This window comes from Crocuta crocuta, unplaced genomic scaffold (genome assembly GCF_008692635.1).
Source record: "Crocuta crocuta isolate KB4526 unplaced genomic scaffold, BGI_CrCroc_1.0 scaffold170, whole genome shotgun sequence".
NCBI lineage: Eukaryota > Metazoa > Chordata > Mammalia > Carnivora > Hyaenidae > Crocuta > Crocuta crocuta.
In genome coordinates, this window is record NW_027527853.1 from 222134 (window position 1) to 249162 (window position 27029).

A 27029-nucleotide genomic window follows, 5' to 3' on the forward strand; every position below is an offset into this window, starting at 1 on the left:
TATACACATAGAGCATCTGGCACAAGGTAAGCATGCAGTAAAGATTAGCTGTCTTTCTTATTCTTAACTTGGGATTTCTGGACTTTGGATGTGCTTCGGGAGGACATTGTTTCCTGAGAATGACATGAAGGTTGTGTGTCTGTACATCTTTCCAGGGAGATTCCATCTGGAATTGGAATCACCAGTAGTTCTCCCAGCAGGTGTCACCCTTTCTCCTTTCCACAAAGCCATCCAGTTGTTTTGGACTGTTGCCTGTATTTTGAGTTTATATTTAAACTCTGAAACAAGGCTGCCTCTATATGTCTTCTTGGGAAAAATATCTATTCAAACCCTCTGCCTATTTTTTAATCAGGTTCTTTGGGTTTTTTGGGTGTTGAGTTGTATAAGTTTTTTTTTTTTAAATATATTTTGGATATTAACCTCTTCTCATATATGTCATTTGCAAGTATCTTCTCCCATTATGTAGGTTGCTTTTTTTTATTATGTGGATGGGTTTCCTTCGCTGTGCAAAAGCTTTTTATTTTGATATAGTCCCAAAAGACACACAAAAAGAGGTTCAGCATTACTAAGTGTCAGGGAAATGCAAATCAAAAACCACAATGAGATTATCACCTTATACCTGTCAGAATGGCTAAAAAAAAAAGCGGTAACCAGTGTTGGTTAGGATGTGGAAAAAAGGGAAGCCTTGTACACTGTTGGTAGGAATGTAAATTGGTACAGCCATGGTGGGAAACATGGAGTTTCCTCAAAGAATTAAAAATAGAAGTAACCATATGATCTAATAATTCACATAAAGGAAACAAAAACACTAATTCAAAAAGATATGTGCACCTGTATGTTTATTGCAGCATTATTTACAATAGCTAAGATACGGAAGCACCCTAAGTGTCCATTGATAGATGAATGGGTAAGGAACATGGAGTGTATATATACAATGGAAAATTATGCAGCCAGAAGAAAGAATGAGATCGTGCCATTTGTGACAACATGGATGGGCCTGGAGAGTATTATGCTCAGTAAAATAAGTCAGACTAAGAAAGACATACCAAATGAATTCACTCATATGTGGAATCTAAAAAAAAGCAAATGAATAAACAAAAAAAGCAGAATCAGGCCTATAAACACAGAGAACAAACTGGTGGTTCCCAGAGGGGAGGGGTAGTGAGGGATGGACAAGTGAGAGATAAAGGACAGATTTCCAGCTATGGAATGAAGAGATCACAGGGATAAAAGGTACAGCATGAGGAATAGTCAATGGCATTGTAATAATCATGGATGGTGACAGACTTTAGCTATGCTTGTGGTGAGCATAGCATAACACATAAGCCTGTTGAATTACTATGTTGTACACCTGAAATAATGTAACATTTTGTGTCTTCTTATCTCAAATAGAAAATTTATTTTATTTTTTATTTTTATATTTTTAGATAGAGTGAGCAGGGGAGAGGGACAGAGTGGGAGGGGAAGAGAGAAGGAGGGGGAGAGAGAGAGAGCATCTTAAGCAAGCGTGATGCTCAGCACAGAGCCTAACACAGGGCTCAATCCCATGACCCTGGGATCGTGACCTGAGTCAAAATCAAGAGTCAGATGCTCAACTGACTGAGCCACCCAGGCGCCCTCAAATAGAAATATTTTTAAACAGAGCAAAACAAAGCTCTCTCTTAAAAGGATCAGTGCAGGTGGCTGGGACCACTGCCTGCCTTAAAAATAAACAGAGGGGGTAAAAAAGAGAAGGGAAACAAAAAACAAAAATGAGAGGGGCGCCTGCGTGGCTTAGTCGGTTAAGCGTCCAACTTTCGCTTAGGTCATGATCTCGCGGTTCGTGGGTTCGAGCCCCGCGTCGGGCTCTGTGCTGACCCAGCTCAGAGCCTGGAGCCTGTTTCAGAGTCTGTGTCTCCCTCTCTCTCTGACCCTCCCCTGCTCACGCTATCTCTCTCTCTCCTAGAAATAAATAAAATATTAAAAAAAAAAATGAGAATATGACAAAGAAAATACAGAAAAAGGGGAGAGGAAAAAATTAGTGGTAATGATGAAATATCAGTGATAATTAAAAAAAAGAAATATCAGTGATAATTGCCACATATTAACAGAATGCTTATAACCTCATTTTCTAGGCCACCTCCTCACCCTCAAAAAATACCAATAAAAAATGAATTCATAAATTTATTTTTAATTAAGTTTTTAATTTTAATTCCAGTATAGTTAACATACAGTGTTATATTAATTTCTGGTATATAGTGATTCAGTAATTCTATATATTACTCAATGCTCTTCATGACAGGTGTACTCTTTTTATTTTATTTTTTCAATGTTTGTTTATTTTTGTGACAGAGAGAGAGAGAGAGGGACAGAGTACAAGTGGGGGAGCAGGAGGGGCAGAGAGAGAGGGAGACACAGACTCTGAAGTAGGCTCTAGGCTCTGAGCTGTCAGCACAGAGCCCAGTGTGGGGCTTGAACCCATGAACTGTGAGATCATGACCTAAGCTAAAGTCAGTTGCTTAACTGACTGAGCCACCCAGGTGCCCCTGTGATAAGTGTACTCTTAATCCCCATCACCTATTTTCCCCATCCCCTTACCAGCTCTCTTCTGATAACCATCACTTAGTTCTCTATAGTTAAAAGTCTGTTTCTTAGTTTGTCTCTTTTTCCTTTTGCTCATTTGTTTCTTAAATTCCACATCTGAGTGAAATCATATGGTATTTGTCTTTCTCTGACTGCCTTATTTCACTTAAGATTGTACTCTCTAGCTCCATCCTTGTTTTGTTTTGTTTTATTTTGAGAGAGAGAGAGAGAGACTGTGCACGTGCGTTCAAATGGGGGAGGTGCAGAGAGAGAGAGGGACAGAGGATCTGAAGTGGGCTCTGCACCAATAGCAGAGAGACTGATGGGAGGCAACCTACAAACTATGAGATCATGACCTGAGCTGAGCTCAGATGCTCAACTGTCTAAGCCACCCAGATGCCCCTCCATGTTGTGGCAAATGGCAAGAAATTATTCAGTGACTATTACATTGTGTGTGTGTGTGTGTGTGTGTGTGTGTGTGTACCACATCTTTATCGATTCATCTATCAATGGACACTTGACTATTATAAAGAATGCTGCAGTAAACATAGTTGTGCAGGTGTCCCTTTGAATTAGTGTTTGTGTATTTTTTGGGTAAAAACCCAATAGTGTGATTACTGGATCATAGGGTAGTTCTATTTTTAGCATTTTGGATTAACTTATATATAAAAAACCTGATAAATGATATGGCGCCCAGGCCATAAGTTTGTGATGCCATGTGTGTGACATTTGAGGGTAAGGTTCTCAAATGACTCATGGAAATCTAAGTAAAACATGTGGTCAGCCTGCCTAAAGCACACAGTGTTCTGGGCATTGTGATTCAGGGGGGACCTAATACTGCAGAGTCAGACTACTTACTTTCAGATTCTAAGAAGACTTGTGTTCCTTCTTACCATCTTATTCCTAATGCATTTCTTGTTCAAATAAAAAAAATCAACCAGCAAATGTGAGCGGCCTGGTGGCTGGGATTGTTTGTGCATGAGTGAAAGGCTCAAGCTGACCCTACAAGTCACCACACTTCCTATTTTTCTGTTTTGGAAATCTGGGCACCCTATTCCAGCAGTTCCTCATATTGTTGTTTCAGGAGGCTGGGAATGACCACCAGGAAGCCTCCATTCCTCAGGACTCACCTGGGATGCCCATGCAGTAAAACCAGAGACTGTGCAAAACACTCAGTTAACAGCCACAAAATAAGGGTGTGAAGCAAAATTAAATCTCAAGTGCTTTTCAGGGTTTAAACTATGAGTTTTTTTTAAATTCGCCTTTTTTCGTGGCTCAGTCAGTTGAGCGTCTGACTCTTGATTTCAGCTCAGGTCATAATCCTGAGGTTGTGGGATGGAGCCCAGTGTCCATCTTAAGATCTCGCTTTCGCTCTCGCTCTCACGCTCTTTCTCTCTCCCTCTCCCCCTGTCTTACCCCTCTCCCTCCTTACATACACTCTCTCTAGGTCTCTCATACTAAAAGAAAAAAAAAAAAATCATCAGGGTGCCTGGGTGGCTCAGTTGGTTAAGCGTCCAACTTTGGCCCAGGTCATGATCTCACGGTTCGTGGGTTTGAGCCCCGCATCGGGCTCTGTGCTGACTACTGGCTCAGAGACTGGAGCCTGCTTCTGATTCTGTGTCTCCCTCCCTCTCTGTGCCCACCCCCCCAGAAATAAATTTAAAACACATTAAAAAATATGTTTAAAAAATCGTCTTTTTATATAAAATGAGCCAACAGAATGAGAGTCTGCCAGGTAATAAAGCTTTGTGAAACAGTGACCTGGGTGAAAATAGGAAAAGCAAGCCCTATGGGAAGGGTCTCATGGAGATTTGGCAAAATAAGGAAAATAGTGTACTTCTACCGTTTTAGGTAAGCCAGTTTATTTCAAAGCCAGTAGAATGGGAGTTATGGCATGCCTCTGTTCTTCTGATTCACCAAAAGGCCTCTTGTGCCTGGATAGTAGCCGTGTCTCCAGTGAGTTCCCTCTGTGGTTCTGATGGATTAGCCGTAGAGGTAGTGGGGGGATAAATATGATTTATAAAATTCTTGGGGTTCCTGGGTGGCTCAGTCAGTTAAGTGCCCAATTTTGGCTCAGGTCATGATCTCATGGTTCATGGGTTCGAGCCCTGCGTCAGGCTCTGTGCTGACAGCCAGCTCAGAGCCTGGAGCCTGTTTCAGATTCTGTGTCTCCCTCCCTCTCTGACCCTCCCCTGCTCACGCTGTCTCTCTCTCTCTCCCTCCCCCCCCTCTCTTTCAGAAATAAACATTTAAAAAATTAAAACAAAAAAAATTCTTAGGCCCCCAAGCTCTAACCAATGGATATTGAGTCATAAATTAAAGGAATATAGAAATATAGGACCAAGACCCTATTTTTCAGGAATATCTGAGTGAAACAAATCAGTGAAAATGTGTTGGGTGCCTACCACCAAGTGCAAAATCTTAACATCAGGTGCTGTGTAGTATATAAAAATACAACTGTCAAAATTAGTGATGTAAATGATAATTTTTTTAGTAGGCTATAGATGGTCAAGGTGGTTATGGGTTTCTAAAGTCTTTTAGAGAAGGATGCTAGGGTTTCAGATGGACAGGCTTGTAGGATCTAATGAAAGTGCCTTTGTGTGGAACAGGGAGGTATTATTGGCTGGCTGGGATGGAGGCGGGGAGTGGGGTTATGACTGGATGTGGGTGCCAGGTTGCACCGAGGTAAAAACATAAGAAGAGTCTTTTGGCACTTTAGTAACTAAACCTCTTTAGGAAGTGTCTAGAGCAAACTTATTTTTTATATATTCCAGGTAATACTTTCATATTTATTTTATTTTATTATTTTTTTATTGTGGAGAGAGAGAAGCATGAGCAGAGGTAAGGAGCAGAGGGAGAGAGAGAGAATTTTAAGCAGGCTTCATGCTCCGCCTGACATGGGAGTCAATCTCACAACCCTGGGATCATGACCTGAACAGAAATAAAGGGTCGGACGCTCAACTGACTGAGTCACCAGGTGCCCCAAGTATAGGATTTTTAGAGAAGAATCCTATGGGAGTAGGAAGAAGCCTTTATGCCTTACAGGAAAAACTTGAGCAGGGGAGGGATATGATAAAACTGGTACATTTATCATCTTAGTTTGGCTGGAAGAGACTGGAAGAGAGGAAGTCTGGGACAAGATTTAAGAAAGTGAGATGATGAGAGTTGGACCAGGGCAAGTAGTGAGTGGAAACACTATTTTGAAAGAAGACATTAAAGGAAGAAAGGAAACTAACAGCCTGGAGCCAGTTTCAGAGGGAGGATAGGCTTAATTTATTTGGGAGGTGGAGTTGCAGAATCATCATCAAATAGACATAGAATGCTTGCTCTGTGAAAGGCATTGTATCCGACTCAGGAAATACAAAAGAGAAGTGGTACCTGCCATTAAGGAACATGTCATTCACTTGGTGAGAAGATAGGGCAGATTTAATTTTTTTAAACGAATCAAGGGCAAGTTGAATACCCTAAAAGATACCCTAGAAGATAATCCAGTTATAAAACATGCTTGACTTTAAAATAACTTAAGTGACTTTGGTAGGTACTTTGCTCTCCTGGTCTTATTTTACTTGGACTTGTTGCATTCCTTGATCACTTCTGCCAATAAAGTCAAATTGACAAGAGGCATCCAGTAACAGGAAGATTAAAAAAGATTAAAGCTGCTAATTCACAAAATGAATAGTTCCTCATCAGAAAATTAAGAGTTTGTTTCAAAACAATTTATTACAAAACCATAGAGCAGTTCTTTAAGTTGGGGCGAATCTTCTAAGACTGAATTTTAATTTCATATATTTCCAGAAGCAGTGTGCCCCTCTCCTTTCTTTACCTCACCTTCTTCAGTAGTGAGACAGATAGACGCTAACTGTTCAGTTGACATTCTGTGAGGTTAACCGGAAACATCAATATTGGAACTGTTTTCTAAAACAAAAGTACCTATTGCTAGAACATGCTTTATTATGATGTATTTTCAGGATAAGAATAGTTCAAAAGGCCTCTGGAGGATATCAGTGAAGAATTTCTTGCCCACACCCTGGACCTCCAACAAAGAAATCATTCCTGAAGACTTCTTTCATTGTTCCGTGTTTCATATTAAATACAATTTAGCATGAGAGAATAGATGCGTTGGTTCAAAAGATTACAGTGGACGTGTGTGTGTGTGTATACATATTTAAATGTTTGTTTATTTTTTGAGTGAGACAGAGAGAGGGTACATAAGCAGAAGAGGAACAGAGAGAGAAAGGGAGACACAGAATCCGAAGCAGACTCCAGGCTCTGAGCTAGCTGTCAGCAGAGTCCAACGTGGAGCTTGAACTCACAAGCTGTGAGATCATTACCTGAGCCAAAGTTGAACACTTAGCTGATGGAGCCACCCAGGTGTCCCAGACATGTGTATATTTTCTTTATCATTTATAAACTAATCCAATGGCACAGACTGTAAGAACACTGTTTAAAAGTAGCAGTTTTCAACCTTTTTGATCCTAGGAGCCCTTTATACCCTTAAAAGTTTGAGACGTGAAGGAGCTCTTGTTTATGTGGGTTTATTGATATTTGCAATATTAGCTATTAAAACAGAAATTTTAAAAACATTTATCAATTCATTTTTTAAAACCAATTATATATTAACATAAACAGCATATTTTTAATGAAGAATAGTTTTCCAAACAAAAAATTTAATGAGTGTCAGTTGTTTACATTTTTGCAAATCTCTTTAATATTTAGTTTAATAGAAGAAAGCTAGATTGTCGTATTTGTATCTATGTTCAAACTGCTGATTGAATTGTGATTAACTGAGGTATGTAAAGTATATGAAGAAAATACAGTTCTGACTTTACAGACTCTGAAAGGATCTTGGGGCTCCCCCAGGATTCCATGGACCACACATCGAAAACCACTAGTTTAGAGGAGTGTGCGCTGTTGTCGCTAAATTGTCAAAATTCACTAAATTCACTAAATTATCAAAAGCATTATGCCCTGGGTGGCTCAGTCGGTTAGGTGTCTGACTCTTGATTTTGGCTCAAGTCATGATCTCATGGTTCTTGAGATCGAGCCCTGTGTTGGACTCTGTGCTGACAGTGTCGAGCCTACTTGGGATTCTCCCTCTCCCTCTCTCTGCTGCTCACCTGCTTGCACACGTGCACTCTTTTCTCTCTCTCTCTCTCTGTGTCGCTTAAAATAAGTAAATAAACAAACAAAAAAAAAGTATCATGCCCTTAAAACTCCAGATGTAGATTTCCCTGAATCTGACAGATGTTTGAAAAGATGAGTTGTACTCTTTTGGGGTGATGACTCAGGTCATTATCTTTGCTTCTCTTTCTTTAGGTGACCTAGTGATTCTCGATGGTGCTCCCACCGCCGGCTGGGTGCAGGGCCAAAGCTGCTGGGGCATGCGGGGCTTCTTCCCGTCCTCGTGCGTGCGGGAGCTCCGCCTGTCCTCGCAGAGCCAGCGGTGGCACTCGCAGAGTGCCTTGCTCCAGATTCCTGAGTACTCGATGGGACAGGCCCGGGCACTGATGGGGCTCTCTGCCCAGCTGGATGAGGAGCTGGACTTCAGAGAAGGGGATGTGATTACCATTACTGGGGTTCCTGAACCAGGCTGGTTTGAAGGGGAATTAGATGGCCGAAGAGGCATTTTTCCAGAAGGTTTTGTGGAGCTTTTGGGGCCGCTGAGGACTGTGGATGAGTTGGAAAGTTCTGGAGATCACGACGACTGCATTATTAACGGTGAAGAAGACACCCCTCCAGGAGAAGAGGAGAGGGGCCCCGAAGAGGACGTGGAGCAGCCAGGGACCTATGGAATTGCCCTCTACAGATTCCAAGCCCTGGAGCCGAATGAGTTGGATTTTGATGTAGGTGATAAAATCCGAATTCTGGGGACTCTGGAAGATGGCTGGCTGGAAGGATCACTGAAGGGCAGGACAGGCATCTTTCCTTACCGATTTGTAAAGCTCTTCCCTAAAACAGGAGCAGAGGAGACCATGGCCATACCTCAGGAAAGCAGCCCTGCTGAGATCCCTGACGCTTCTCTGGAATGTTCTGAGAATTCCGCAGTAGTGGAGGGAAGAAGACACGAAACTCTTGAATATGAATCAGCAAAGAAGCCCAACTGTGTTATTTCTGAAACATCTGCTTCTCCCCTAGAGCATCTGACTTCAGAGTGTGAAGTAAACAAAAATTCTCATCAGGACAAGGGCATCTCACGAGGGGTCCTGAGAAGCCCGGGCCCGGGACACGAACAGCCTCTTGCCAAAGACCCTTCTGCAAAGGATCCTTCAGAGACTGTCAATGGGGTTTCCTCCCAACGTCACGTATCTTTTCGTTCCAGATCGCAGAAAAACCAGTATTATTCTCCAGCAGGAGGGAGCCTCCTGAGTTCAGAGCAGTATCCTGACCCTCTTCCCTTTGAAGCAAACACTAAAGACTACTCCAGCCCACCTCCCAGAGGCGTGCACTCCCCACCAAAAGCCCTGCAGAAGCCAGTGCCACCTCCTCACAGTGGCTCTAGTCTTTTAGCCCCTAGAGTAGTTAGACCCAGCCAGTTGAGCTCTCAGCTCCAGGACATGATAAGATGTGCTAAAAGGCACCACATACCCAAAGAAAATGCCTCTGGCTTTTGTTCTGCGTCAGAGAGGTCAGAGGCGAAGCCTGGTCCCCACGACAAAGGGTTTGCCCTGGAAGCAATGACACTTGTGCAGGGAGAAGGCAGCACTGACCTGGATTCCAAGTTGACACAACAGCTGATAGAGTTTGAGAAGAGCTTGTCAGGACCTGGCACAGAATCAGATAAAATTTTGCGCCACTTCTCAATCCTGGACTTTAACTCCGAGAGGGACATTGTCCGAGGTTCCTCAAAGCTACTCAGCCAGCAGGAGCTGCCTGAGAGGAGGAAAGCCCTAAGGCCACCGCCACCACGTCCCTCCGTTCCAGCGTCCACTTCTCCCCAGAGCCTGAAACCTGAACCTCCCTTGGCAGTGCGACCCTCTCGCCCGGCTCCCCTGCCGCCCCCGGCACAGCACAGAACGACAGCCCCCAGGCTCCTAACCTGTCCCCATTCTAGCTTTGAGATCCCAGAAAAGGAGGGCCCTGAGAGTATGGAACAGACTCCGGACCAAACCTCCCCGTGTCCCCTAGTACTGGTGAGGATTCAGGAAATGGAACAGGACATGGATATGGGCAGCGGGGCTCAGGAAGAGCTCAACGTGGCGCTGGAGGAGAAGCAAGATGAATCATTAAGGGCAGAGACCCTTGAGGACCTTGAGTTCTACGACAGCAACATTGAAAGTCTGGATTTGGAACTCCAGCAACTTAGAGGTAAGTGATGAGGAAATGCTGTGTACTTGCTTCTTGACATTCAATCCCATAACAGCCTCCCCATGCTTTTAAGGGAGATGTTGTTATCTTTGACAAAGAATGATTTGCTTTTTCATTACCTAATTTCATATCACAGTTCAACTGGTCTGTCTCCATATATCCTATGACCACTCACTGTAGCCTCCTGATTTCACCTGATGCTCAGATAAGGAAGCTCACACCTCATTGATGTCTATGCCTCCAGCTCTGGCATGGTATCCATAGCAGTCATGCCGCTGGGAAGTCCCTTAACCGGGCTCTCATGAGGACTAATGACTTCCAGGCTAAGATTCATGAAAAACTGCATCCTATATCATTGTGGTTTAAGGACTAGGTTTTAATAGGGTTAGAGAGCTAACATTTATTAACTTGTTCATAATAAGGACTAGTTACCATGTGTTTGCACAAAGAATCTTCTCAGCCATCCTAAAGGTACTGGGATACTTCATACGGCTGCTTTATAGATGAGGAAGATAAGATTTGTAGAGATTAAGTAGCTTACCAAGGTTGCTGGGAGCTCTTGTTTTTAACTACTGTAGTTCACCGCTTCCCACCGTGTACATTCAAATATTCAAATTCTGTCCCTTCATTTGGGGATGACCAGCCTCAGGGGACTCCATTTGTATTCATCAGACTTCGGTGAGAAGTAAATTATAAAGGAGGAAGAGGAAGAAAGTGAGGCACCAACAGTAGTCTAGGGCCCATGGAGAACACGGCTGGGTCACTTGGGCCAGGTGTGCCAGGGAGCTTTGGGCGCATGTGTCCTCAGGAAAGAAAATAATACTAAGTAGTCTGTGGGCGTAGGAATTGCAGGATACTGATTGCACTCCGAGTGGGAGAGTGGTGGGCCAGAGAGGCTGGCTCAAGAAGGCGGGCCAAGTACACACGCTCACCTCCCCCTCTACTTTAGATCGCTGCGAGCGACTGAAGACATAAGTCCCAACAAGAAGGAGTATTATGGGAAGGCCAGAAATGGAGTCCTCTTCTGAGAGATGGAAAGCAGATGGTATCAATGAGAGGAAACTCCTCTCTAAACTGTGCTCGGGAGAGAACCACTATGTGAAGGGGCTTGGGTGTGAGGATGCAACTTTTGGTCCAGGGGTTGTGAGTTTGAGCCCCACTTTGGGGGTAGAATTTCTTAAAATAATGAAGGGGGCACTAACAAAAAAATGATCATTAAATGTGAGTACTTGAAGTCCTGGAGGGATTGCCAGATACCTCGATGATTTCAGTGTGCTGGAAAAGGAGTTATAATAAGAGAATCTCAGTGTTGCATCCCCAAAGCAATATCAAGTTCCAATGCTTCCATATTTGTTAAGTTTTGAGATACACTTGTAAACTATTCTTGTGTTAGATATACAGGTGGTAAAACAAAAGTGTCTCAAATTCTAGGTAGTGGGAATTTCTCAGTAATGAGGCTTTTTAGGAGCACCTGGCTGGCTTGGTCAGTAGGTCATGCATGCGACTTTTGATTTTGGGATTGTGAATTCAAATCCCATGTTGAGTGCAGAGATTACTAAGGAAACATTTTTATTTTTAAGTAGCGCTTTTTAGAATTAATTGTGTTCCACGGAAATGCTATGTCTTCTATGCTTAAGGATACCATGCACTGTTTTTAAATGGATGTATAGATTAATGGACTGGTATTAAGTGATGAGACAGGTATTCTTTTTTCTTCAACTGACCTTTTTCAGGACTAATTTAATAATTTAGCCAGTGTTCTTACTGTGCTTTTTTTTTTAAGTGCTAAAAGTTTAATACTGTGATAGATCTACAGTAGATGTGTACAGTCTTAATTAGAAAGATTTTTCTTCATTTGAATCTACAAACAGCATAGGCTATATTGTTAATTGATTTTCAATAAGTATGATTTGTATCTATTGCTAATGCGATGAAATTATTCCTTGCAGTCACTGACAGTACCTCTTAAGGTCATCTTTTTCTATTTCCATAAAAATGATATTCAGTATAGTCAGTACAATGAAAAAGAAGGAAATCATCAGTTTGAGCACTAGGCTTTACTCTTCCAATCCATTCCTATATAATCTCAAATCTTGAAATTTAAGGCCTAGGATTTTAAATTCTTGATTCTTGATACAAGTTTCATCTAATTCTGATTGGTATTATACTTAGTTGTTTCTATGCCTCCCGATACAAACTTTAAGCCTACTGAGAAGATGTACTTTGTATCAGTGCATCATTTCCCACACACCTGCTAGAGTATTCTGCAGGTAGTAGGGACCCATTAAATTCTTGATAAATTGGATAAGTTGAAGTTGCCTGCTCTATTTCCCAGAGTTTTCATACACCTCCTACCTCTGTTTGTTACTTTGAACTTGGACCTCTGTGGCTCTGGGACTGTTGGAGCAGAGGTGCCAGTCCCCTTTGTCAGACACAGTTCATGGATAGCAAAATAGTCCAGTGCTGTGCCAGACCCAAGGGGAGGTTCTTTGTTGTAGCTATTCCTTCTTCAGACTCTGGAATTTTGATGACATGAAGATTAATTTTCTAGGAGCTCTGTGTTTTTATTTTTTCAAATATGGTATGTCCTCTTGTATAATTTTCTGTTTCCTGCAGGTAACTTTCAGCTTGTTTTGTATTCTTTTTACATACGGTAAACATAACTTCTGTTAGAGTCTGTGTATAATGATTCCAAGATATTATGTGTTAGTGGGGCTGTTTTTGATGTCGCATACTCCTCATTCACGTGGTCTAGACTCCTTATGTGTCTGATTATCTTTTACTGTGTGCTGGTCATAGTATTTGCAAAATGTTAAGACCTAAAATGAAGGCACCTATTCCAGAGAGGATTTGCATTTGTTTCTATCAGTTTTTTTGTGACCTGCTAGTGTTTCCAAATTCCCAAAGGATAGTAATCCTTGGGATTCAAGAACAAGAAATTGGAATCTCTGTTAATTCCTAAAATTATAAATTATTCTGTGTTTTAAAAAACTATTTGTTTATATGTTCTTAAATAATAGTAGTACCATAATAATCTTCAATGAATAATTTTCCTTTGTTAGGCTTATATTAAAAATATCAGAGATTATAATTTTCCTGTGGTAGGCTTGTACTGAAAGAGATTGTTATATTATCATGGCACATACACATATACATATATAAGAAATATATATACATAAAATAAGTGCATGGTTTGTTATCATGAACCAAATATTATGACAAGATTATGTATTTCTATTTTTTTAGATGTTTGTTTTTTGAGAGAGTGCAAGCAGGGGAAGGGCAGAGAGAGGGGGTTAGAAGATCCAAAGTGGCGTTTGTGCTAACAGCAGTGAGCCCTATGTGGGGCTTGAACTTATGAACCACAAGATCATGACCTGAGCCAAAGTCCAATGCCCAACTGACTGAGCCATCCCGGTGTCCCGACAAGGTTATATATTTTAATAACATATAAAAGTGTTCTCTACCTGATAATAGACTTTTTAAAGAATTTAAAGACTTTTTTACTTTTTAGTTTAAAGTAATTTTAGATCTAGGGCACCTGAGTAGCTCAGTCAGTTAAGCAGCCGACTTCATCTCAGGTCATAATCTCATGTTTCATGAGTTCAAGCCCTTCGTCAGGCTCTGTGCTGACAGATCAGAGCCTGGAGCCTCCTTTGGATTTTGTGTCTCCCTCTCTCTCTTCCCCTCCCCTGCTCATGCTCACTTGTGCGCTCTCTCAAAAATAAACATTAAAAAAATAAAATAATTTTAGATATAGAAAGTTGCAAAAAATTAAAGTTCTCTTATACCCTTCACTCAATTTCCCCTTACCTTAACATCTTACATAAGTATAGAATATTTATCAAAGTCAGAAAATAAACATGACAGTAGGCAATTGAAAACATTAGAAGAGGGGAAGACTGACAGAAAATAAACATTAAATAAAAAAATTTCAAAATTGTAAAATAATACCACAAGTGATTAGTATTTAAAAGTTATTCTTAAAACAAGATTTTAAATACACAAAGTTTTATTTGCCCTGATCCTACTGATCATTGTTTTGTTAATATTCTAGGCATAGGAAAGAGTTGCCATCTTATTTTTGATGTTGGTTGGATTACAAGTGTAGCTAAAAGCATCCTCAGGTGGGACCATTAGGGTACATATTGCTTCATGTAAGTTCTTTTTTTTTAAACAGTGAAAGTATTTTGTGTACTTGCTCTGATTTTGACTTTGCCATTGATATCAATGTTTTTGCTAATTCAAAATTTAGACAATCTTTTTTTTAACTATTCACATCTTTAAACAATTTTATTGAGGTATAATTGACATACAGCATTATATTAGTTTCAGGTGTACAACATGATTCAATATTAATACTCTCATGTTCTCTGTAATCTTCTGTTAAAATATTTATAAAGAACTATGCCCTATAGCAAATAGTAAGGCCTGGAGAATACTGGACAAACAGTTTTGGGTAGTATTCAAATAATGGGACATTCACTGCCCTGGGCAAGATTTAACATTACACAGAATCATTTGTCAGAACTGCCAATTTAAGGATTTATTTTGCTTCCAGAACTTGATATCACTCACAAGGTTTGTATGACAGACACTATACAAATAAGCTTATTAATATTTCTTTTATTTGCCAGAATGACTCACTGTTAGTAGCACACAAGGCCATGAACACACACTTACAAACATACTCATAACATAGCAACAGCTACGAGCAAAACTAACTGATTAGATCCTAATCACTTTTCTCTGTACTCTTGTTTGGTCAACCTTAATCTTTTACTCTCTGTGTCAGTATTTTCTGTTCTTGCTTTCAACTTGACATTGGTAGATGCCTTCAAACCAATAGTGTGTCTACATTTATTACTAGGCTTTATTCTCACAGGAGAGTTACAGTATTTTCTCTTGTCTTCCAGATTTCTAGGCTGATTTTTCTTAGGATTCAGAAAGACCTATACATATCTCAAGAAATGCTGAGAAGCATTTTCCACATAAAAGCATTAGTCCATCTCAGTTCAGTTACCAGAAACTATTTTCAAAGCTTAAAATTCTGTGGGGAACCAAGATATTGGAACCCCAACTGTCATTTTGTAAGAGGGCTGGGCCAATTCTGACTCACTCTCAGGAGTCCTTTGGGATCTTAGCATATTTTAGGAAAAGGGCTCTTTTTAGGTTTCTCACCTTGGATAAGCTCTGGGCTTTGGGTTTTTGACCTCTTCTCCTCAGAGGGCCATTGAAACAAAAGTTCCATTGTCTGGGACTGGCCAGTGCTGCGGGGCCTCTGTGGTTATTTGCTTGTCTGGATTCCAGTTTTCTTTTGGTTTTGGCCCGTGCGCTACCATCTTGTCAGTGTATTGATAGTTGGAAGGTTTTTAAAATATTTCCTCCAACTTTTTAAACATTTTTTTTTCTGTAAGAGGATTGGCCCAAATAACCTAAACTTTAATTATTAGAAATTTGAAAGCCCAAGATTAGTTTTAGATGCCAGTATTTGGCTCCAATTGAGAATTTGGATCTTTAAATTTGAAATTACCATGCAGAGCCAGGGTAGAATAATAAGAGGCATCTCTGACTATAGCGTGTTGGGGAATGAAATGCCGTTTTGCAGGCTTCAGGATGGTATTCAGTTCAAGCGTTCATCCACTGTGCTAACGGCAGGATAATAAACACGGATGGGCTCTCTGCCCTCACAGAGCGTTTAGTCAGATGAGTTACTAGTTAACAAGTTAAGGTACATATCTAAATGAGTTACTAGTTAACAAGGTACATATCTAAAACACAGTACCTTCAGATCTGATACATAGCTTGACTTCTGGAGCCGTGGAAACATTTGGGGCTAATCCACAGACTTTCAGGTTTCCCAGTATGTGTGACTTTTAGAACCCTGATTAGGACTACATACTGTAGCCCTGCGGGAATGTTATTTCAGCATCTCCGAGTGTTTTCCTGACTCTAGGAGAGGTTCATGTGCCTCTCAATTTCACAAGTAATCAGGGTTGTACATACATTTCTTTACTCAGCAAATATTTCTTGAGCACATCCCAGGAGGCAGGCCCTGACTGTCCATTGATAAATAAGAAGGACATAGTCACAGTATCATTCATACTTGTGTATCTCTGAAACTCTAGTGATCGCAGTGGTGTTGACCTCTATATGTAATCACACTGTTGAAACCTTTGAACCGTGGTCATAGTTACTTCAGTGTGAGTAAGGACCCCATTATTCTCCATCAGTGCAGGGAAAGGTAAAGTGTAGAGTCAGCCAGCCTCTTCCACATCAGGAGCCTTGCTCCTAAACTTTTCTTCCTTTGAAGGTAATGTCAAGAGGAATGTTGACCAGAGACTCTCAGGGTAATTTTAACAGCCTGTTGCACATCAAATCAGAACATGTTTTTCCAGGAAAGGAATATTTTCAGCACAATACTGAGGGAGATCTATGGCCCACTGAAGAGAGCCATTCATTTAATAAGTTGAAAAATTACTGATATGGAACAATAACATCTTTATACTGAAGTGATCTATAATGTTCTAGACAGATCTTTAAAATTTGAAAGTATAGTTTACTTCTACATACAGAAGCCGTTTGTTATTCCAAAGACTCCTTGGCGTGCCTCAGGTATTAAAAATTCTTTCTCGGGGTGCCTGGGTGGCTCAGGTGGTTAAATGTCCGACTTCGGCTCAGGTCATGACCTTGCGGTTTCTGAGTTCAAGCCCCACATCAGGCTGTGTGCTGACAGCTCAGAGCCTGGAGCCTGCTTCAGATTCTGGGTCTCCCTCTCTCTCTCTGCCCCTCCCCCACCCACTCCTTGTCTCTCTTTCTCTCTCTCTCTNACCCACGAACCGCGAGATCATGACCTAAGTGAAAGTCGGACGCTTAACCGACTAAGCCACCCAGGCGCCCCACATTTTGTGGTCTTTCAAGATGTAAAAGTTTATGTGAAAGGAATAATAATCTTTCTGTCTGGTTTGTCAGTACAGGAGAAAAAAAGCAAGTATCTTTGATTTGTGGCATCTAGTTCAGGGTGTTGGCTCAGTAAAAATGAGCTCAGTTACTTGTAATGGATTTTGTCTTGGTATAGAACAGCACCCAAAGTTAGAGGGCTTTAATTGTCTATGTTAATTCAGGACTGACCCTGGTTTTCCTTTTACAACAGGTGGTTCAATGTATGTCAAGAAATGTAGCTTGGAATGGTTGACTTAGTTATAATTAACCTGTGAGTCACTATTTTTTTTAGGTGGTTAATTAAAGAATCACTATTCCTAACTTTGTAGCATAGCATTGTGAACATTTCCTCACTGTCAGCTCAGGGCGGAGGGGAGGAGAAACTAGAATAGATCCAGGGATTTTAAGTATCCGGTTTCAGACTTCACTGGGGCTTTGCAGGAACACGGTGAAAGGACCTGCCTCCTGCTAGCACAGACTCTTGGCCACAATCATTCCTGCCACCACTCGGCCAGCTGAGTGTGTCACCTCTTGCGCTGCACTTTACCAGATGTAGCAAGCCCAAAAAGGTGAGAGACTCTAGGGCAGTCATTTAGTCCGCATATATTGAGCTCCTGCTGTGTTCCAGGCAGTGTCCTGGAATTATGGCACTGACCTCTGCCCTCGTGGGGAGAGGCAAACACTAAGTAGAAATATGAATATGTACTAGAAGGCAAAAGAAGCTATGGAATCAGGGAAAAGTGACATTTGAGCGAAGATCTGAATGATTGTAGGGAGCCAGCCAAGCCACTTTTGGGGAGTGGGGGAAATTGTTGCAGGCAGATGGGCCATCAAGGACAAGAGTGCAGCTAGTGTTTGAGGAACAGCAAAGAGGCCAGTTCAGCTGTCGCGAAGGTGTGGGCTTTGTAGTTCATTGTTCAGATAAGACGAGCCCCTGGAGGGTTTTGAGCAGGGGAGCGGTGAGACCTGGCGTTCGTCACACGGTCACTCTGGCTGCAGTGTGGAGGACAGACAGAAAGACACAGGGGAAGGTGACCAGCTTGGAGGCTACTGCAGTGATGCAGGCAAGAGGCGATGGCGGCCTGGGCCAGGATGGTAGACCGAGATGATGCGGAGAGTGCGGTCCTGGGTGCATTTGGAGTCTGAGCCTGTGGGTCTTGCTGGTAGATGGGGTGTGAGCTGTGAGAGGACAAGAAGACTCAAGGATGACCTCGCGGGCGAGCAGCTGGAAGGATTGGAGTTGCCAGTAACCTCGCGAGTCATGGTGAAGACTGCAGGAGATGCTGGTTGGTGGGGGAGGTGGAGGGGGCGGAGGTCAGGAGCTCTGGGTTGATCATGGTGAGGAACCCCTAAGACATCCGGGTAGAAGTATTGATTAGGCAAGTTTGATATACAGCCCAGAGTTCTGGGGAGAGGTAAGGGCTGCAGACAATACATTTGGGACAAATCAATTTGACTGCACATAGACTTTATTTAAAGCCACAACATTTAATGAGATTACTTTTTTAAAAAAAGAAAAGAAAGAGTATAGATACAGAGAAGGGGCGCAGGCACTGAACCTCACCATGAGCTGAAGGAACTGAAAGGGCAAGACAGTGATCATAATTATAATTAATTAAGCACTTATTACTTGTCACACAGAGTGCTAGGTCTTTGACACACTTTTTCGAATCCTCCACATTGTCCATATATGACAAGTGAGAAAGCCCAGGTTGACCCAGACTGTCACAGTCAGTGGTGGGGCTGGGGTTCAAATTCAGGTCGGTTTCATCGCACAGCCTTTTCTGCCCTGTCACTGCGCCACACTGTGATGTCGACGTGTTTCCACTTGAGAAGGAACTGCTTAATCTCTGAGAGTGGGTGGTAGGAAGCACCACTTGGAAAATCCAGAAATACAAGTGCTCACGAAGGAGGGATCCCAAAAGACCCTTGCCAATTTACTTCCAAAATAATTTATGCCAGGCATGACATTTTTTAGTATCTCATCTGTTGAAAACTATAAGAGAATATCTGTATGTGTTGATATCTTTAAAAAAAAAATACTTAACCCTTCCTCACAGATACACTTTTGACTGCTTGCTTATCAGGAAGTCATACAGGTTTCCAACATGCTTACCCATTCATGCTAACAACATCCCCACGCTGGTCGTTTATCTCTCTATTTGAGCCTCACCTAACTCATAACCCTTTCAGTTCATCATGGAGTGTAAATTCTGAGACATCTTAGGTGCTTCTCACAGCCCTGTGCCATTGAGCATATTCACACCCTTCAGAGAATATCACATTTCCCCCCAGATGCCTCTTATTTTCCAACATTCCAGCCATTTGCCTTTTGCCTTTTACAGTGCTCCCAGAATCCTCTCTGCTCCTGCCTTCCCTCCTTCCAGTCAGTGGTCGCTTTTCATTAGTGCTTCATCTCTTCCTCTGTCAGGGAACTTACCTTGAGATCTTAGGTGTCTGTCCAGACCCTCTGTCCACACCATCGGAAGCTGTGGCACTGATGTCCTATGAGTAGTGTGGTCTCCTTTAAATTCTTCCTCCAGGCTGAGAGGCAGCTGCACTGAGTAAGAGTGGAAACCACAGTTCCAGTCCTATCAATGTTCCCTGTGTTCCTGCTGTGGGCCAGGTAATTGAATATCTAGGAGAAGCCCTGGGGCACGCCAGTGTTTACGAGTGTGGAAGACCAGGAAGAAGAACTAGCAAAAGAGAAGACACAGATAGTCCAGTGAGTGGGACCGATCTATTGGAGTGATTGCATTGCAGAAGCAGAGGGAGGGCCTTGCTGCTGGAACACAGTCTCGGAGGCGTTAGGCGGGGCTGGGATCCAGGGAGCCAGCGGAGTGACTGGCCTGTTAGAGGAGACAGTCTGTCCATTTTAACAGGAGGGAAGGCAGAGTATATGGATACAAACGCAGTACGATGGTAGATTTGATAGGGGAAGGATGAAGAAACAGAAATAAATTATAAAGGAGGAAGAGGAAGAAAGTGAGGCACCAACAGTAGTCTAGGGCCACAGAGAACACGGCTGAGTCACTTGGGCCAGGTGCGCCAGGGAGCTCCAAACCCACATATCCTCAGGAAAGAAAATAATACTAAGTAGTCTGTGGGTGTAGGAATTGCAGGATACTGATTGCACTCCGAGTGGGAGAGTGGTGGGCCAGAGAGGCTGGCTCAAGAAGGCGGGCCAAGTACACACGCTCACCTCCCCCTCTACTTTAGATCGCTGCGAGCGACTGAAGACATAAGTCCCAACAAGAAGGAGTATTATGGGAAGGCCAGAAATGGAGTCCTCTTCTGAGAGATGGAAAGCAGATGGTATCAATGAGAGGAAACTCCTCTCTAAACTGTGCTCGGGAGAGAACCACTATGTGAAGGGGCTTGGGTGTGAGGGGACTGCAGCCTCAGGTATGGTGGGGTGAGGCGGGGCAAGGCGGTCCTGGAGCAGATTTGCTATGATGGATCAGGGAATTGCTAGGGCACTTGGGCTGAACAGGGGCGGCAGCAACAGTTACCCTCAAGGGCAAGTGTGAAGATGGGCGCTTAGGCATGTACTCAGGAAGGTGGTCACTTAGGGGCGCCTGGCTGGCTCAGCCCATTAAGCTTCCAACTTCAGCTCAGGTCTTACCTTAGGGTTCATGAGTTCGAGCCCCGCGTCAGGCTCTGTGCTGACAACACAGGCTCTGTGCTGCTTCAGATTCTGTGTCTCCCTCTCTCTCTTCCCCTCCTCTGTTCATGTTCTGTCTGTCTCTCAAAAATAAACATTAAAAAAAATAATAATGAAAAATTTTTAAAAAGGTGATCATTCAATACAAGAAGTTCTGAAGTCCTGGGGTTTGCCAGTTAGCTTGATGATTTCTGAGTGCCTGAAGAGGGGTTGGAAGGATTCTTGGCACAGTGCTACCTCCCCAAAGACATAGCAAGTCCCAGGTTCTTCCATTGCTTTCTATACCTGTGACTTGGTTTGAGATACACTTGTGAACTTTTCTTACATTAGATATAAAGGTGGCAGAACAAAAGCATCTCAAATTCCAGGTAGTGGGAATTTCTCAATAATGAGGCTTTTTAGAATTAATCATGTTCCCCAGAAATGTCTTGTCTTCTGTGCTTAAGATGAAAACATGACGAAACAAACCTGAAGAGCTTAAGTAACTTCCCCAAGCTTCTACAGCCGGTGAGTGGCAAAGTCCAGACACACACCCAGGACTGGCAGAGCTGTGCTCTAACCTCCAAGCTGTCCTGCCCTCTGCCTGGCATCTAGACAGTACCCCATAAATGCTGCAGACAGCAGCTCATCAAACCTGTCTGTACCTGCTGGGTACCCATGTGCAGAGATGGGTTGAGGACTGGGACATAAGTTAGAGACGGTCCTTGCCCCCGAGGAGCATTCAGTGTGATAAATGGAGAGAAACACATATAATAAAATAATATAGGTGAGATGAGAGAGAGTTTTGCTCGGTGCTCCAAAAAGTAGCAAGAACTGTAGGAATCAGAGAACGTCACTGGGGAACTCTTCATGTGAAAGCGTCCATCACCAGACCGGAAGGGTGACCTGCACAGTTAAGAGACATTACCAGAAGTGTAGGAAGGTTCTTTTCCTGTCTCCTCCCTCTTCTTCCTTTACCTTTCTGGCACCTTCTCCCTCTTTCTGTCTCCTTCTAAATCCTACTGCCTGTCTTCCCTTCTACCATTGAATAGAGCAGGCTTTCTGTGTCCTGGTGGCGAGGGGTGCACAGATAGTTACTGCAGCTGATCAACCCCACGCTGGTGGCATACAGCAAGCATCAGGCGCCGTGCCACTCTAGGGCCTCCGACAAGCTGGGGCGATGTTATTGTTGCATCCCATAGAAAGGGAGAGCCAGGGAGAGGGATGCCGTCTGAGGGGTTGAATTGCATCAGTAATACCAGGATCGAGAAGAGTGGAAAAGTCGCTCTCCCTTTTCCTTCAGCCCACATATCTTTGTACACAGATTTATCACATGAAAATAAGCAACCCGTTCACAGCTTCTGATTAGTTCTAGGTCATAGCACATGGAGGCCAAGCTGAGGCAGTGTACATCTTCATGGAAACTATGCCTTTAACGCCCTGAAGGCAACAGGCCTTAGAAAAGAATGGCGGGGTGCGTGGGAGTGGAGAGCTTGTATTATAACACACTATACACTCTCATCTTCTTCAAAGATCATTTCTTTTAACTTCACATAACCTCTCCTATGGGGTCATTTTTTTAAAAAACTTTCTTTTTCTTTTTTTTATTGACAAGTTAATTTTTTATTATAGTATATTGTCAAGTTGGTTTCCGTATAACACCCAATGCTCATCACAAGTGCCCTCCTCCATGCCCATCACCCACTTTCTCCTCTCCTCCACCTCCATCAACCCTCAGTTTGTTCTCAGTATTTATAAATTTTTTTTTTAATGTTTTATTTATTTCTAGGAGAGAGAGAGACAGCATGAGCAGGGGAGGGTCAGAGAGAGAGGGAGTCACAGACTGAAACAGGCTCCAGGCTCCGAGCTGGCAGTCAGCACAGAGCCCGACGCGGGGCTCGAACCCACGAACCGCGAGATCATGACCTAAGCGAAAGTCGGACGCTTAACCGACTAAGCCACCCAGGCGCCCCTGTTCTCAGTATTTAAGAGTCTCTTTGGTTTGCCTCCCTCCCTCTCCTTAAGTATTTTTTCCCCTTCCCCTCCCCTATGGTCCTCTGTTAAGTTTCTCCTGTTCCACATATGAGTGAAAACATATGGTATCTGTCTTTCTCTGCCTGACTTATTTCACTTAGCATAATAACCTCAAGTTCCAGCCACGTTGCTACAAATGGCTACGGGGTCATTTTATAACTAGTATTTTTACTACCTATAATTTATCCTCTCTTATCTCTTCTCTTGGTTGATGTACTAGGTGTGTTTCTTATAGCACTATCTTTATCAGAGATACAAAGTTGTTAAAGGGAACTTTGTTTTCAATAATAGTTAGGGAAAGATTAATCTTTACTTTCAATAGTTAAAAGTGTGCCCTGCTTACTTTATGTGCCAGTCTAGACCTGCACTGTGGTCAAATGGCAAGGAACAGCCCTGTGGTGGCCAGGCCAGCGGGTAGGGGTAGAGGGCATGGGCAGACGCATAGCCCAGGACTGGAGACACAGGGAATGTCAGTGTCAAGGGAAGGGGCCAGTGTGAGCATACCTGTCTCAGAAGTGGCCCTGCCTCTGACTTAGATCATGATGGAGTTTACTTATTTGTTTGTTTGGTTTGAGGGAAATTAAAGATTTTTAGTACGTTTTTTGAGATATCCCTGGTCATCTAGTGCCACGAAGTCAAACAGATCCGAGTTCAGATTGTGGCCCTACCTTATACCAGCTTATGTGACCAGGTTATTCAAACCCCGAAACTCTTTTTTTTGTCTGCAATAAAGTAAGGGTAATATAGTACCCTCCTTGCAGTGTACTGAAGATTAAGAAAAAATCTGTCACCTTGCTAGCCCTCACCCTGATCATAGCACAGACCCACACTGAAAACACAGAAGGTGCTGGGGCTGCTGCTGCTACAGCTGGTGGTTTGGAAGGTATGAGGGAACAGAACAGAAACCTTCACATCGGAAGATTTGGCAGTGCAGAGATTGCAGCCAAAAGGTGCACACCAGCGCTTTAGGTATTTGAGGGAATGACAGAGAAGTTGTGAGGAAAATGGAACTGTGGACTTTTTTAAACTGAAGGAATCAGAGGTGTCTTAGAGGTCGGCTGGCTCTCAATGTCTACAGATGGGCAGATCAGGTCCCAGAGAGAGTAAGGGTTCCTCCAAGAGTAAACATCTAATCATCAACAAAGCATATAACCCTGGTCTCCTCACGGTTCTGTATCTTGTTTCACAAATAGGGATTAGACAGCAGTTCAAGAAATCGTTCCTGGACATTGATAGATGACCAGGTAGCTAACACAGTCATCTCACCAAAGCCCGTCTCTGAGCACGGTGCTCTCCCTTGAATGAAATAAACGGCATTCTGGTCCCTTGGGATCTGCCCCAATCTACCGCTCCAGCCTTTCTCCTACTACTTTTTCTACATATTCCATCCTCCAAACCGTTCCCCATTTCCTAGTTCTCCATATGTAGAAAGTGTGGGGAAATCCTGCTGGTGCTTGAAGGCCCTGCTCAAATGCCACCACTTCCATGACCCCCTCCAGCTGCCCCGCCAGGGACTTTGCTTTGTCGTCACTGCCGCTGTGTTTGTTACATTAGATCTTCTGTTGCAGGGTTGCTCCTGCCTTGCACGAGGCAGGGACTGACTTGTTCACTCTTTCTCTCTTCTTCAACACCTCACCTATAGCAGGTGCCCATCTAATGTTTGTTGATCCAAGGAGGTCTTTTTATATGCACCTTTCTGCTTCCTAACCTTATTCCCCAGTTCCTGAAGATGCTGCATGGTTGGACGGAGAAGAGATTTAAAAAATGGTTTTCCTGCTTCCCTGGCACGGCACGTATTCAGGAAAGTGTGAAAGCATACATAACTACATCCTTCTAGGGGACAGTTTTAAAATTAACCATACACCAGATGAGAGTAAAAAGGAAGATTTCTTCCTTTCCTTCAGTGGGATGCCCCACTACATCTGCAGGCGGGAGTTGAAGCCACTTGCGATTTGAGTGTACACTCACTAACTGGTAACCTGACTCCCATAAAAAGCAAAGCTCTCAAGGGAGGAAGAGTTCTCTCTCGTAGAGGAATGGAGTCCTGCAGAGTTTCAGATGTCTCAGGATTAGAAAGCTGAACTTGAAAGATAAAGAACAGAGGTCCAGTTTGGGCTGCAAATGAAAACATTATTTATACCTTTGGTTGATTACAGAAATATCTAAAGAGGCCAATGAGATTGATAGATGACCTTCCCTTGGGCTTTTAAAGGGGGCTGTTCTTGCTCAGTCTGGTTTTTCTACAAAACCTTTAGAACAGCAGAATACCTCTACCTTCAGCACAGAAAGCAGCCAAGCCTGTTTGACCAGCTTGAGGGAAACACCAAACAAAGCTGCCAACTCCAATCACATGAACACTAGTTACTAATTATCTTCTGGCCTCTGTGGGGAAAGATATAGCAGCTCACTGATTGGATCCCGAGGTTGAAATAACTCCGCATTTCTCTGTGCTCCAGCCGGAGGAGCAAGAAGAGCGTCTCGAGCACTTTGGGAGACATTTTCAGAAGGACGGATACAGCCTTGGGCTAAACTGCACCTGTCCACATTTTAGCCCCACCCAGGCCCATGGAAGAGGGAAGCAAAACTCACGTCTTTAAGTGCCCTGAACATGTGTGAAACCCACAACGTTAGAAAAGAAAGAAAAGCGGGCAGGAAAGGGCACTGGGGCTCCAGCTGGGAGTATGAAGATCGCAGGAGTCTACAGAAGAGGGATCTTACAGGGCCGGATGGACTTTACAGAGAAGGCGGCTCGGATTCCAGAGACTGGACCTCAGGGCACAATCGGCCCTACAGAAAAAGACATTGTGGATACTGGGCTTTTGAGCAGAGTGAACCAAGCTCAGACCACGAGGAAGCAGAGGAAAGTAGAAAGGACTGTATGGACTATGGGAGTGTGAGTCGAGGCTGTGGTGGTTACGGGAACTCAGAAGATGTAGATGATGGGAATCCGAGCCCCGAGACTAAGGATGACTGGCTTATAGGCAGCCCAGAAAGCTGGAAAGCAGGGGGATATGGGCAAACAAATGGCTACGTAGATGGTCAGAATCTGAACTGTAATCCTGAGGACTCTAAAGAAACTGGACGACAGAGGGGCCACAGTGGTTTGGATGATGCTGTGGGGAGTGGCGGTCAACCTGAGAAGTGGCACATGGACCACAGGAATTTTAATTATAATGTTGAGGATTGTAAAGAAACTAATACTTATTGTAGAAACCGCAACAATTTATGTCAGGCTCCTGGGAATTATACTAATTGTCAGTCTGTGGACTTCCCAGTTTTGAACGGTGTCAATGAAGGTAAAGAATTTGTTGAATATTATGAAGGGGAAAGAGATGTTTGTCAAAATGACAAAACGTGTCCCAAAGCAAAGACTCCTGCCATGGATCAGAGTGACTCTGAATCAGAAAATAAAGGCCATGATACTCTATTTGCAAACTGTGAGTATACATTTCAGAATTACATAGAAACAGACTTGGCCCATCAGATGAAGAATTTGGAGGACAGTGGCACTGACAGAGCAGGAATAATGGCCCTTGGGAGCAGAGGGATCTTCCCAGATGGTCTGCGGAATCAGTGGACGAGAGGGGACCGGGGAGAACACCATAGTGGCGTTCTGCAGGGCCCTTCACTGGGGAAGAATACCTGGCACTTAGAGGCAGAGAGAAAAACAAATGGCCCCGAGACTTGGAAAAGGAATAGTTGCTTCCGCCGCACAGCACCCAGCACCCTGAGACGCTCAGAATTTGTGCAAAACAGGAAGAAAACTCAAGGTAGGAACTCAGCCAGCCTTCTTAGAAGGCTGGAACATGAAAATAGGTAAAAGGGGTGGTTATACTAGGTACTAGGAACACTCATACATCTAAGGAACCTGGCCCCTGAAATTCTTTTTTCAGTGTATCTTGAGTGAACCCAACCTTAGAGATTTAATCCCTCTGGGAGGCACTTTCCAAAGCAAGAGTGGATACAGTGCTATAAATACCCACCGGGGCCTCCAGAAAGAGACACTGTTCTCATGGGAACTTTCTTCATCATTCTTGGTTTTGTCAGGCGGCTCTAATCCCAAATATCTTTCCATTCTTTCTTTAATATTTCCTTATTTGTCTTATAGGGATGGCAGGTTCATTACTGAGGCACCAAGCGAAAATTTCTTTCCAGGCATGATCTTTCTCTCCATCTCTACACTTCTTTAGGCATTAGGGAAAAGAAGATTTAACTTGTTTTATGGAGCGTTCATGTCTTTACACTTAGGAACCTTAAGTGAATGGTGAGCACGACAGCTCTTCTGGAAATCAGAAGATTATTTATGTTCTTCATGGTGCTCTGTTCATACACTTGATGCTTTGTACGTCCAGATTACTTCAGCTCACTTTGCCTTCCTAAGTTATTTGTAACTTGAATATATTAGGAGTCTTTTATAATGTAGAAGTTCTTTCTTTCTTGCCAGTTTGTCTTATCCAGTTCTCTGAAATGAAATGTGTTCATTTTGTCTTATTTTGTTATGGTTGTTTTTATAATTACTGGACTCCCTATTAAGCTTTATTTG

General features: G+C 43.0%; 1 protein-coding gene across 2 annotated transcripts in view; it reads left to right on the top strand.

Annotated features, from left to right (window-relative positions):
• Positions 1-27029, top strand: part of DNMBP (dynamin binding protein) — a 95001-nt gene that overhangs the window by 23353 nt on the left and 44619 nt on the right. The window contains exon 4 of one of the 2 annotated variants that reach the window (XM_077778778.1): positions 7879-9867. In XM_077778778.1, the coding sequence (XP_077634904.1) occupies positions 7879-9867 (1989 nt within the window). Of the gene's footprint in view, positions 1-7878; positions 9868-25094; positions 26257-27029 lie in introns of those variants that run through there. The other variant, XM_077778784.1, reaches the window with a different exon arrangement.